Below are 12,616 nucleotides of genomic sequence, written 5' to 3'. Positions count from 1 at the left end.
CAAGGAGCGGAGGAGTAGCCCAGTGGTAAAGAAGTGGTCTGCCAACCAGAGAAACCAGGGGTTCAGATCCTGCACTGCCTCAGGTACAGACTTAGATTGTAAGCCCACCGGGGACAGGGAAATACACACAGTACCTGAATGCAATCCACTTTGAACTGCCTAAAAAAACAGAATATAAATGTAAATAAATAATCAGTATCCTGTTTCCAACAGTAGCCAACACAGGTCACAAGTACCTGGCAGGATCCCAAGGCTTAGATAGATTACAGACTGTTTTATCCCAGGAATAAGGAATGGATTTCTGCAATTCTACCAAACTGTTTTTAATTGCTAACATCTTTCACCACATCCTCTGGCAAGGAATTCCAGAGCTTCATTATTAATTAGTCTTAAATGTATCACCTAGTAACTTCATTGTGTGCCCCCTGGACTTTGTACTCTTTGAAAGAGTTAACAACTGATTAACGTTTACTCATTCTACTCCAGTCACTATTTCATAGATCTCTTTCATATCTCCCCTCAGCCGTCTCTTCACCAAGTTGAAGAGTCCTAACCTATTTAGCTTTTCCTTGTCTGCTTCAGTATCACCCCTTTCCCTTCTGTTCCCTGCAATACAGGAAGAGTAAGTAAGTGAATGAGTGTGTGTGTGTGTGAGTGTGTGTAAAAAACAAGATAGGAGGGGCTGGATTAGAGAGCAGAATGGCTCTCCTGTTCCATGTGCTTCAAGTTCAGCCCTTCTCCTCCCTGTAGGCTGCCTGAAGCAGAATGCCCCTGCATCTCCGCCTCTTAAACCTGAAAAGAAGTGCGGGAACTACGTTCCGCCCCATTCCCCCACAAAATAAGCCCTGTTTGTAAGCCAGGGCATATAGGGAATGATCTCAGTTTCACAATTTTAGTGCTAATGCTCATCATAGTACTCACATGGTGCCAAAAAGAGCCTCCTTCTAGAGTTCATAAGACATAATTTTTACAGGCATCAGATCAAGGTGCACTTGGAAATTATTCTTAATCAGGTAAAAAAAACCCCAATATAATTGGAAATATTTCTGCATCTTTCTGCTACATCTACTTGATCTCTGATTGCATTTCTTAGTACTTAAGGTTCAGTGTAGATCCCATGGTGCATTATCAGATCTGATTTCTGGCTGAAGCTTTTATCACAGTCAGTACATGCAATTAATCTCTCTCCTGCATGCATTTGGTGGATAGCCAGCAGAAGCATATGGATTATCTCAGTGTGTGGACCCTTTGGTGCTTTTTCAGGTCTGATCTCCTTATGTAGCTTTTATCACACTCAGTACATGAATATGGTTTCTCAGCCATGTGGATCTTTCGATGAACTTTCAGATAAGATTTGTGTGTGAAGCTTTTATCACACTCAGTACATGTATATGTTTTCTCTCTCATGTGGACCCTTTGATGCTTTTTCAGGTCTGATCTCCTTATGAAGCTTTTATCACACTCAGTACATGAGTATGGCTTCTCTCCCCTGTGGATCACTTGATGCTTTTTCACTTCTGATCTTGTTTTGAAACTTTTATCACACTCATTACATGAGTATGGTTTCTCAACCATGTGGATCCTTTGATGACTTTTCAGGTTAGATTTCAGTGCAAAACTTTTATCACATTCGATACATGTATATGGTTTCTCTCCAGTGTGGGTCATCTGATGATTTTTTAGGTTTGATATCCAATAGAAGCTTTTATCACATGCATTACATGTATATGTTTTCTCTCCTGTGTGGGTCATTTGATGCCTTTTCAGGTTTGACCTCCAATAGAAGCTTTTATCACACTCAGTACATTTGTATGGTTTCTCTCTCACATGGATCATTTGATGACTTTTTATTTCAGATCTCCCATGGAAGGTTTTATCACACTCACTACACGTGTATGTTTTCTGTCTCATGTGAAGCCTTTGATGCTTTTTCAGGTCTGATCTCCTTATGAAGCCTTTATCACACTCAGTACATGAATACGGTTTCTCAGCCATGTGGATCACTTGATGAATTTTTAGATAAGAATTCTGTCTGAACGTTTTATCGCATTCAGTACATGCATATGGTTTCTCTTCTGTGTGGATCACTTGATGCCTTTTCAGGTTTGAACTCCAATAGAAGCTTTTATCACACTCAGTACATTTGTATGGTTTCTCCCTCATGTGGATCATTTGATGACTTTTCAGGTTTGAACTTGAAAAGAAGCTTTTATCACACTCAGTACATTTGTATGGTTTCTCACTCATGTGGATCCTTTGATGACTTTTCATTTCTGATTTCCCCTTGAAGGTTTTATAACATTCAATACAAGTGTATGTTTTCTCTCCCATGTGGCTTATTTGATGCCTTTTCAGTGTTGATCTCCAGTAAAAACTTTTATCACACTCATTGCATGTATACCGTTTCTCTCCCATGTGGAGCATTTGATGCATTTTTAGATATGATCTCCAACGGAAGTTTTTATTACACTCAGAACATGAGTGTGGTTTTTTTCCTGTGTGGGTCATCTCATGCTTTTCTAGGTGTGATCTCCAATAGAAGCTTATATCACACTCAGTACATTTGTATGGTTTCTCTCTCAAGTGAATCATTTGATGACTTTTCAGTTTTGATCTTACACGGAATCTTTTATCACACTCAGTACATGTGTATGGTTTCTCTCCCATGTGGATCAGTTGATGCTTTTTCAATTTTGATCGTACACGGAAGCTTTTATCACACTCAGTACATGAATATGGCTTTTCTCCGGTATGGATCCTTTGATGCTGTTTCAGTTGTGATCTCTCGCGGAAGCTTTTATCACACTCAGAACATCTGTATGGTTTCTCTCCTGTATGGATCATTTTATGCCTTTTCAGTTGTGATCTCTCACAGAAGCTTTTATCACACTCAGTACATTTATATGGATTCTCTTCCATGTGGATCACGTGATGCCTTTTCAGTTCAGATCTTGTTTTGAAGCTTTTATCACACTCAGAACATGGGTATGGTTTCTTACCCGAGTGGTTCATTTGATGTATTTTCAATTCTGATCTCCAACGGAAGCTTTTATCACATTCAGCACATGCAAATCTTTTTTCTCCCATATGGGCCTTTTTACACTTTTTCAGCTCAGAACATGTAAATGATTTTTCTCCTGTGTGACTCTTTTGGTGGTTTTTCAGTTCTGTTGGAAAAATGAAGCTTTTATTTGATTCACTAGATGGAAATTGTCTCTCGCTCATATGGTTGTTCTGGTGAGCTTTTAATATCATTTTATTTGTAAAACCTTTTCCACATTCACTGCATGAAAAAGGCCTTATCCCAGTAAGCACTGTCAGGCGTTTTGTAAGATATTGTTTCAGCCTGATGCTTTTCCCACATCTAGTGCCAGGAAAGAGTCTCTCTCCAGTGAGAATACTCAGGTGTTGTGTGAGAGATTGCTTCCACCTGAAGCTTACTCCACATTTACTACTGGGAAAGCCTCTCCCTGAACTGTGAACACTCAGATGTTTTGTTAGAGATTCTTTGAGCCTGAAGATTTTTCCACATTCAGTACACTGAAATGGTCTTTCTTCCAAGTGCATTTTCTGTTGCATTTCCAGGTGTTTTTTCTGAAGGAATTTTATTCCACACTCAGGACAGGGGAATGATTTATCTTGGTTAGTGTGGAATTTCTGGTGCGCTGTAAGCTGCTGTTCCTGATAGAAGATCTTACCACAGTCTGTACGTGTATATGGTCTCTCTCCTCCATGCAGTCTTTGGTGAGATTTTAGAGATCCCTGATCCATGTAGCTGTTCCCACAATCATTACACACATACTCTTCTCCTATTGTCTGTTTTTCCTGTGGCTCCTTAGTGTGAGGGATATCATCAGTACTTTGCTCACGGGGAGTCACATTCTCAGTGGAGTCTCCTGCTGGGTTTCTTGGACTCTCCTGTGGTTTACATTGAGCCCAGCTGTTTCTCTCCCAGTCACAACATGGACAGGTATCCCCTCCCTCTTCTCCTGTTACAGTGTTAGTCACTTCCAGCTGTTTAGTGGGTTCCTCAGGATGTGGCTCCTCGTGTCTTATCTTGCACACATCAATCTCTGGATAAAAAGAAAACAAAGGACAGACATTACTTGATGTGAGGGAGACTCACAGTGACAATGGTCAGGGTTTACCCAGCATTGGGTACAGGGGTGTAAAGCATCCACGTCACTTCCTCTCTGCAGCATTCCAGGATGAACTAGACCAGTGTTTCTCAATTCTTTTGTGTGCCAGGGACCTGCTAGCTACTTTCCTTAAATGCTGTGAAAGGACTGTAGCACTGATGGGGGAGGGACTCCTGACAATTTAAGAGGAAGGAGTGGTGGACATACTCCCACCCACCCACTCTTTTATCTCATGGATCAGCCCTGCAGCTGACCTGTGTCCTTTTAAGAAGGTAACCAGCCAATGTAAGAAAACTGATTTTTTTTTTTTAAATAAAAACAATAATTGCTCTAATTTAAAAAAGTAAAAACAAAAACTCTTTGCCTCTTCCCCACAACCAGGCAAACGTATTGACCATAGAAAAGAAAAATATATACTTCTTTCCCTCGCAGCTAATCACCAGTTTGTGACTGGAAAAAAAATCTTTCCCTCTCTTGTTCCGACCCCTCTGCCATCCCGCCATACTATTAAAACGAATACCTGCCCCACCCCATGGGGCAGGTTCTGATCGCTGGGCGGGGAGCAGCTGCAGCTGAACATTAAAGAGCAGAAATGAGACTGCGCCAGTGTCTGCTCCACTCGCAGGGCCCAGAGTGGCCCTGACCCCCCCCCTGGATTCTCTATTGGAGATGGGATCTGAGAGCAGAGCAGATGCTGACTCAGTCTCACATTGGCTCATTAACTTTTGGATTTCCTCCCTGAGTTTGGGCTTCAGTGACTGTCCCATCTGGATAAAAAAGGGCAGAGCAGGACAGGGTTGACAGCGGGACCTAGGAAGAGGATCTGCTGGCTGGGATGCAGGATGCAGTGCAGTGGGTGCAGCTGCAGAGCAGGTCTTGCTTCCTCCTTGTCCTCATGCAGGGTTGAGGGTGGGACTTAGGAAGAGGATCTGCAGGCTGGGATGCAGTGCAGTGGGTGCAGCTGCAGAGCAGGTCTTGCTTCCTCCTTGTCCTCATGCAGGGTTGAGGGTGGGACTTAGGAAGAGGATCTGCAGGCTGGGATGCAGTGCAGTGGGTGCAGCTGCAGAGCAGGTCTTGCTTCCTCCTTGTCCTCCTGCAGGGTTGAGGGTGGGACTTAGGAAGAGGATCTGCTGGCTGGGATGCAGGATGCAGTGCAGTGGGTACAGCTGCACAGCAGGTCTTGCTTCTTCCTTGTCCTCCTGCAGGGTTGAGGGTGGGACTTAGGAAGAGGATCTGCTGGCTGGGATGCAGTGCAGTTGGTGCTGCTGCAGTGCAGGTCTTGCTTCCTCCTTGTCCTCCTGCAGGGTTGAGGGTGGGACCTAGGAAGAGGATCTGCTGACTGGGATGCAGTGCAGTTGGTGCTGCTGCAGTGCAGGTCTTGCTTCCTCCTTGTCCTCCTGCAGGGTTGAGGGTGGGACCTAGGAAGAGGATCTGCTGACTGGGATGCAGTGCAGTTGGTGCTGCTGCAGTGCAGGTCTTGCTTCCTCCTTGTCCTCCTGCAGGGTTGAGGGTGGGACCTAGGAAGAGGATCTGCTGGCTGGGATGCAGGATGCAGAGCAGTGGATATAACTGCAGAGCAGTTCCCTGGGGCATTCTCTGCCCCCACCCTCTCTGTGGTCTCCTGCTCCGATCCTCCAGGAGCCTTAGTGGTTTGGTTTCCAGAGTCTTCACGAGAGACTCTAGGTCCTCTCCAAAGAACAATTTTCCTTTGAGTGAGAGTTTTACTCAGCTCGGTCTTGCATGCTGAATCTGCTGCCCAGCTGTTTAACCGCAGGAGGCGCCCAGCCATCACGCTTGTCTCGGCCCGATTGGCTGAGCTCCTAAACAAATCATAGAGGGCATCGGCCGCATACGCTGCTGTGGTCTCTGCTTGCGCCATCTCCTGGTCGCTGGCACCTTCCGCCTGCCCTGCGAGTGGCTGTAAAGTGCAGAGCAGAGCCCTTGCCACGTAGCCCCCACAGATTGCTGAGCACAGAGCTAGGCCAGACCGCTCAGTGTCCTTCCTAAAAAGCGTCTCAAACCTTCGATCCTGCAGGTCCCTAAGGGCCGCACCTCCCTCAACCAGGACGGTAGTTTTCCTGGAGACCGCCAACATCGCTGCGTGCGACTTGGGGAGGGCCAGGAGGCTGTCTCTCTCCGCCTGGGCCATTGCATACAAGCTTTCCGTATTCTTTCTGCTCCGCAGCCTTAAGTCTGGCTTGGCCCACTCCGCTGAAATCATATCCTGAACTGCAGCAGGGCTGGGGAACACTTTTGCTGGCTTTTTAATGCCCAGGAGGCTAGGGTTACCTCTTGCTTTACTGTCTCTGGGCAGCTCCTCCGCAAGCCTGGGGACGTGGGAGACCTTGGAAATGTGGGCGTCCCAACTCCCCTGCCCTAAACAGTCAGGCCGCCGAGTCATCCTGAGCAGGCCCCGGGGCCTCTTCCTCCTCGGTCTCCTCCAGGGAATCCCCCTGGGACAAATCGTCTGGTTCATCCGAAAATGGCTCGGGAGATGGGACTGGGCCTCTCCCTTTCCTTCTCACGAGGGGGACTCAGGGATTTTACCCTTGGGGCTCTGAGCCCATTGGTTTACCCTTCATTTCCCTGTAGGCCTTGTGCATTAAGAGCACGAAATTGGAAGAGAACTCCACCCCCAGCTTTCTCTTCCGACGCCATTGGGGAGGAGGCGGCAGCTTGAGCGGCGGCAACGTCGGGCGTCGGTGACGGGCATTTTGGGGCTGGCTGGGGGGAAGGAACTCGACGGGCCTCTCTCCCCAGCCTCTGCCGGGCCCCCAATGGCGCGCCGTCGCAACTGTGAAAAGAACGAGCCTGCCCGCATCGGGCCGCGCCGCAGGCACTGCCTGCCTCTCTCTATCTTACCTGCCGGCGCAGGGGTTCGGGGGACTTAGGGCCGGGTCCCGCGGCCTTAGGCTCGAGGCCTACTTATCGCTGCCACTGCTGAACCTTCCTTCCATCACCAGGAAATGCAAGGCCAGGGGAGGGAAAGGCGACACCAGGAGGGCAGTCGTCCCCCGATCCGGTCCAGGCACTTCCCAGGGAGGCTGTCGCCCCTGCCTATACCCCCTGCCAAGCCATCTACCGGAGGAAGAGAAGCACTGCCGCCTTCCCTGCTGAACTGCCTGTATAGCAGAGGCCTCAGGAAAGAGATCTGGAACTCTGCCTCCATCTGCTGGTAGGGGTGTGAAACCCACTGTGAAGACTGGTCTGGCAGCACAAAGAGGAATCCAGTTTTAGTTTGTAATTTGAGTGGAATACTGAGTGCAAATCTTCTAAATACCAACCAACCTGCTTTGGGAGGGTAAGAAGGGCACGGCTTTGAGTTGTAAAAGGATATGGGGCCCTGTGCTGCACTTTTCCTATTCAAGATTGTTATCAGATGTACTGTTTGCCTGTCTTGTACCGGGGGGGGGGGTCAGCTTCCTGTTATATCGGATTGTTTTGCTTGAAATTTTAATAAACAAGTTTGAATGAAAGAACTGCACTTCTGTGATGGGAGCTGAGCTAAGCTGCTGCCACCGAGCTCGCAGCATGATCGGCAATCCTCCTCCACACCTTTCAGTCATTGTGACCTGTCCACTATCTCTGTCCCATCCTCTGGGCTGTCTCCTTCTCTCTCCCTGCCCCCTCTGCTCTCTCTTGTCATTGATGTCATCCATTCTATTTTCTCTCAAGCTTTTATTTCAGGAAATATAATGGAAAAATGGCTTTGTTTATTATAAACTTTTATTCAGTTTATAATGAAATAATATTCTATTCCTCCCCTCCCAAAAATAACTTAATACAAATATCCCTTTACCCAGTGAGCCAAGGGTCTGAAAATTCTCCTTCATCACATCACAATAAAGCTCTTTCTGCCATTCTGTTAAATACTTCCACTCCTCCTGGGAGAAATAGACAGCGATGTCCTCAAAGGTTACTGGGACCTGAAACACAAACCAGAAACACTCAGCACCTTCTGCATCAGGAGACTTTGCAGCTCTGGGGCTGAAAAGGGCAGGGGAGGGGTTTCTGGGTGGATATAATTCATACTCCCACACCACACAGTCCTAAAGCAGGATTACAGCAACTAAAACCAGTTACACACAGAACCTGGGACACAAAATCTCACTTTGTGGGACTCCTGATCTCTCTCCTTACACTCAGGAGGGTCTGCTTGGTGTCCAATTAAAGTCAGAACTGACTCTGCAGTGCCAAAGGTTAGAAAGCTGTAGTGTAGTAGTGGGGGTATCTACTGATGGTGGAAACAGATGAGGACATCAAACAAGCTGGCAACATGGGGACACAATAATAATGGAGGACATTAATTACCCGACCATCAATTGGGTGAAAGTCTCTTCTGGTCACACAAGAGAGGTGAAATTCCAGGATACTGTGAATGACTGCTCCTTGAGGTAGTCAGTCCCAGAGCCCAGAACATGACTGAATTTGAAATACATACTGCAATAAAAGTCCAGTACAAAACTGAAGTGGTTTACCTTAATTTCAAGAAGAGAGAGTATGAAAGAACGAGGAAGCTGATTAGAAGGAAATTGAAGAGAACCAACAGAAGGGTTAAAGGTGTGCATGAGGAATGGAGAAATTACTTACCTGATAATTTCGTTTTCCTTAGTGTAGACAGATGGACTCAGAACCAATGGGTATAGTGTGCTCCTGTTAGCAGTTGGAGACGGATCAGATTTCAATCTGACGTCAGCCCTAGTACATATACCCCTGCAGGAAGTGCAGCTCCTCAGTATTCTTCCTTGCAAAGCATTGTGGATATATGTGTGACTGACTAATTTGAATGACTTGTATAACTTCATAACTTGAAGAACTTGATTAACTTCAGTTATCATGTTGTGTTTTTTGTGATTATTTTTCAGATATGATGTAACAGTCTGTATGTTTTATGAGTAATGGGTAGTTTTAATTGGAGGTCCCCTGAAGAAGACGAGTGGGGTCGTCAAAACTAGGTCCTAGCTGGGATAATTTTTAGGGTTGATGTATAAGGGTGTGATATTTTATGATTAGGTGATGTATATTGTAATAAAACAATTAACACTGTAAACGCCATTTTTTTGGTTGCACTTTGGTATTGATTGGTAAATTGTGTAATAACTTGTTACCCCTTGGCTAGAACTAATAGGCTATGACAAGGGAAGGCAACTCTGGTCCTAGAGTGCCCTAAACAGGTCTGCTTTTCTAAACATTCACAATGAATATGCATGAGATATATTTGCATATCAATGAAGGCAGTGCATGCAGATCTCCCTCATGCATATTCATTGTAGACATCCTGAAAACCAGACTTGTTTGTGGCACTCCAGGACTGGAGCTGCCTACCCCTGCATTATGGAATAGGGAGAAACATATATTCATGGATTAATAAGTGGCTAAATGAAAGGAGGAAGCAAGTAGGATTGAATAACCAGTTCTAAAACTGGAGAGGGCTACATAGTGGAATGCCCCAAGGGTCAGTAGTAGGTCCAGAATTATTCAGTTTGTTTATAAATGATCTAGAAGATGGAATAATGAGTTTGTGAAATTCACAGGAGATACCAAAGCTTTATTGTGTAAAACTGCAGGAGGATCTAGAAAAATTGGAAACTTGGGCATTGCATATAATACAGAGAAGTGCAAACTGATGCACGTTGAGAGAAAGAATCCAAACTATTAATAAACACTGCTTGGGTCCACTGCTATCAAGAGAGGGATCTTGGATTAATACATCTGCACAGTGTGCAGCAGTGACCAAAAAAGCCAAACACATATTAGGAATAATTTGGAAAGGCATCAATGACTGATCCAAAGATATCATGCTTCTATATAGAGCTCTGGTGCACCACACCTGGAGTACTGTGTACAGATCTGGTCACTTCATTTCCAAAAGGATGTGGTGGCGCTTGAGAAGATACAGAGCAGGGCAACTAGAATGGTGAGAGGTTTGGGGCATCTCTCATATAAAGAAAGGCTACAACATGTTTAGCTTCAGAAAGAAAACATTAAAGTGGGATATGATAGAGATCTACAAAATTATGAATGAAAAATAACAAATCATAAGCAAGCAGTTGTTTGTGCTGCCAAAATACTAGGTCCAGGGGGCATCCAATGAAACTGTGTGGTAGCAATTTCAAGATGAACACAATAAAGTATTTCTTTAATCAAGGGGTAACTAAACATGAGAATCTGACTGCACCAAATCTAGTCACAGGAGCCCAGAGCATTGCTTGAAGGCAAGGACATAAACGGATATTGGGGAATGGGAGGAGGCCAAGCGGCTTCAAAGGTTTACAGATCTACAGGAAGCAATTAAATGAGCTCTAGTTCTCATCTGGTGACTCTGAGGCCACCTTTGGATGCTGGGCTGGATGGAGCACTGCTCTGACCCAGCCTGGCACTTCTTATGTTCTTAGTGTTTATAGAGAGGGGGCAGGAAGTCGGGGGCAGCCTCCTACCTGAGCAGAAGCTCCTGCAGGCATTTCCCTCTCTGTTTCTGTTGCTTTCAGGATTAGAAATGACACTGGGAGGCTCTTTCTCGGGCTGGGGAAGAGCTGAGTGTTTGCCTCTTGCTCCTCTTCCCGGAATCTGACGTTCAGCAGAGTTACGCTCCCAGAGCAGCTCCACTTCCTACTGGACGCAGGCTGATGACATCACTTAGGGGGAGTTTTACGCTGAGGGCACATTCTAATGACATCACACAGGAGGCGGGAGAGCTTTGCACTGAGCGCATAGTGATGGCGTCACGGAGGAGTTTTAAGCAGCAGGTGATAGGGCGGTGTTTAGAGGTTTCTGTTCTCAGAGAGCACAAGGAGATGATCTTCAGACAGTAATCGTTTGTTTCCTTATTATTAAGCTCATAAGAATGGCCAAGTTAAGTCAGAGCAGATTATTAGGGACTTGTCAGCAGAGCTGCCAATTTTCAGCAATTTTTAAGGAGGAGATTTTCAGCTCATGGTCACCCTCCCCCATACTAAGTGTCAATTTATCAAAGATATATATATATATATATATGCCTTAACAACTATCACTTTTTCAAACAAGTTAAGCAATTTATGTTTACTTACAGTTTATGGACGTATAAAGTCAACATGATATATTACATGAATAAACTGATGAAAACATTCTAGTGGAGTGCATCTGCCACAGTTTGGATATTGTCTGCATCATCCATACATATATAGCCTGCCTACATGTTTCAGCTTTTGAGGCACAATTTTTGTATCCTTCTGGATTTTGGCAATATATACTCTTTTGGCGACGCTATATAGATGACATTTTTCTGATTTGGACAAGCACTTCTGACATTTTCCATCGATTTATAGAATGGTTGAATTCCTGTAACACTAATTTACGTTCTCACACTGCACACATATTGATACTATTCCTTTCTTAGATGTTCTGGTTTCTGTTAAAGAAAATAATTTTACCACATCTATCTACAGAAAAACCTTCTGATAGAAGCACTCTGCTGTCTTATACCAGCTACCTCCCACACCCATTCTGTAATAATATTCCAACTGGTCGATTTTTCAGACTACGTCGGATGTGCTCCTCTAGAGATGACTATATTGTACAAGCACGTATCAGGTCTGCTCATCCTCCACAAATTAACAAATAGGGACCTAGTTTTTCAACCACCCAATCCCATAAGAAAGGAAAGAACTATCCGTGTCTTTCTATACTCTTCACTTTTCAAATAGTTTCCATTATCCCTCATCACTGAAATGCTTCTCACACACACACTTTGCTTTTCACTGAGGACGCATTCTTAGAGACATTTCATCAGAATACTATCTACCCATAGAGAAGCTGCCTTCCCACTCAGGTCGCAATCCTTGTGACCACTGTAAAGCTTGTAATCATTCTTTATCTGTCACTACCTTCATACACCCGAACACAAAGCGACAATTCACGCTCTGATTCTCTTCTGACTGTTCTTCAAGTGGCTTAATTTACTGTTATGACCGTCGGTCGCAGACAGCTGTGACCGATTCAACTCACGTCATGTGCTGCCCTTCTCTCCTCTCCAGGCATGCTTGTGGCTGGGGCTAGTCACTACCGCCACATACCTCCAGTTTCACAAGGTTCCTCATGGCGGCCTGGACGCCGCCGCCGCCATCCATGCCGACTCCGGGCCTTCCTAGGCGCGCGTGCACGCCACCAGGCCCTCCTTTGAAGACTCAATGGCGGGAACCTCAGGGGCGTCCCAACTGATGACATCACCAGGTCAGGGTTCTTAAGCACTGCCTTCGCCCCTTGCTAGCTGACTTGGCAACGAGTTCCTTTGCTACTGGTGCTTGCTCCTGTCTCCTCGGACCCATGGTTCCTGTCTCGGATCTACCTGCGACTCTGGACTCTGGCTCGGGTACCCGCTCCTCGGGGGCCTGCTTGTGCTCCAGTTGGAGACCTTGTCTCCAGGCTTTCCCCGCTCCCCTGGCTAGCCCTGTGTGTCCGGAGGTCCTGCCTGCTGGCCTCCCTGCTCTTCGGGGTTGCTG

The 12,616-nt window shown here is 45.7% G+C and overlaps 1 protein-coding gene across 1 annotated transcript; it reads right to left on the bottom strand.

Moving 5' to 3' along the window:
* Positions 1-230: 230 nt before the first annotated feature.
* Positions 231-12,214, bottom strand: LOC115083180 (zinc finger protein 11-like). Its single transcript, XM_029586986.1, has 4 exons — positions 12,191-12,214; positions 10,577-10,762; positions 7,939-8,065; positions 231-4,073 (listed from the first exon to the last, which is right to left on the bottom strand). Exons 1-4 carry the CDS (start codon positions 12,212-12,214, stop codon positions 1,228-1,230), a joined length of 3,183 nt encoding a protein of 1,060 aa, XP_029442846.1. The 3' UTR covers positions 231-1,227.
* Between the last annotated feature and the right edge of the window lie 402 nt (positions 12,215-12,616).

The sequence above is a fragment of the Rhinatrema bivittatum genome, chromosome 2 (genome assembly GCF_901001135.1).
Source record: "Rhinatrema bivittatum chromosome 2, aRhiBiv1.1, whole genome shotgun sequence".
NCBI classification, from domain to species: domain Eukaryota; kingdom Metazoa; phylum Chordata; class Amphibia; order Gymnophiona; family Rhinatrematidae; genus Rhinatrema; species Rhinatrema bivittatum.
This window is presented reverse-complemented; position numbering and strand designations above follow the sequence as displayed.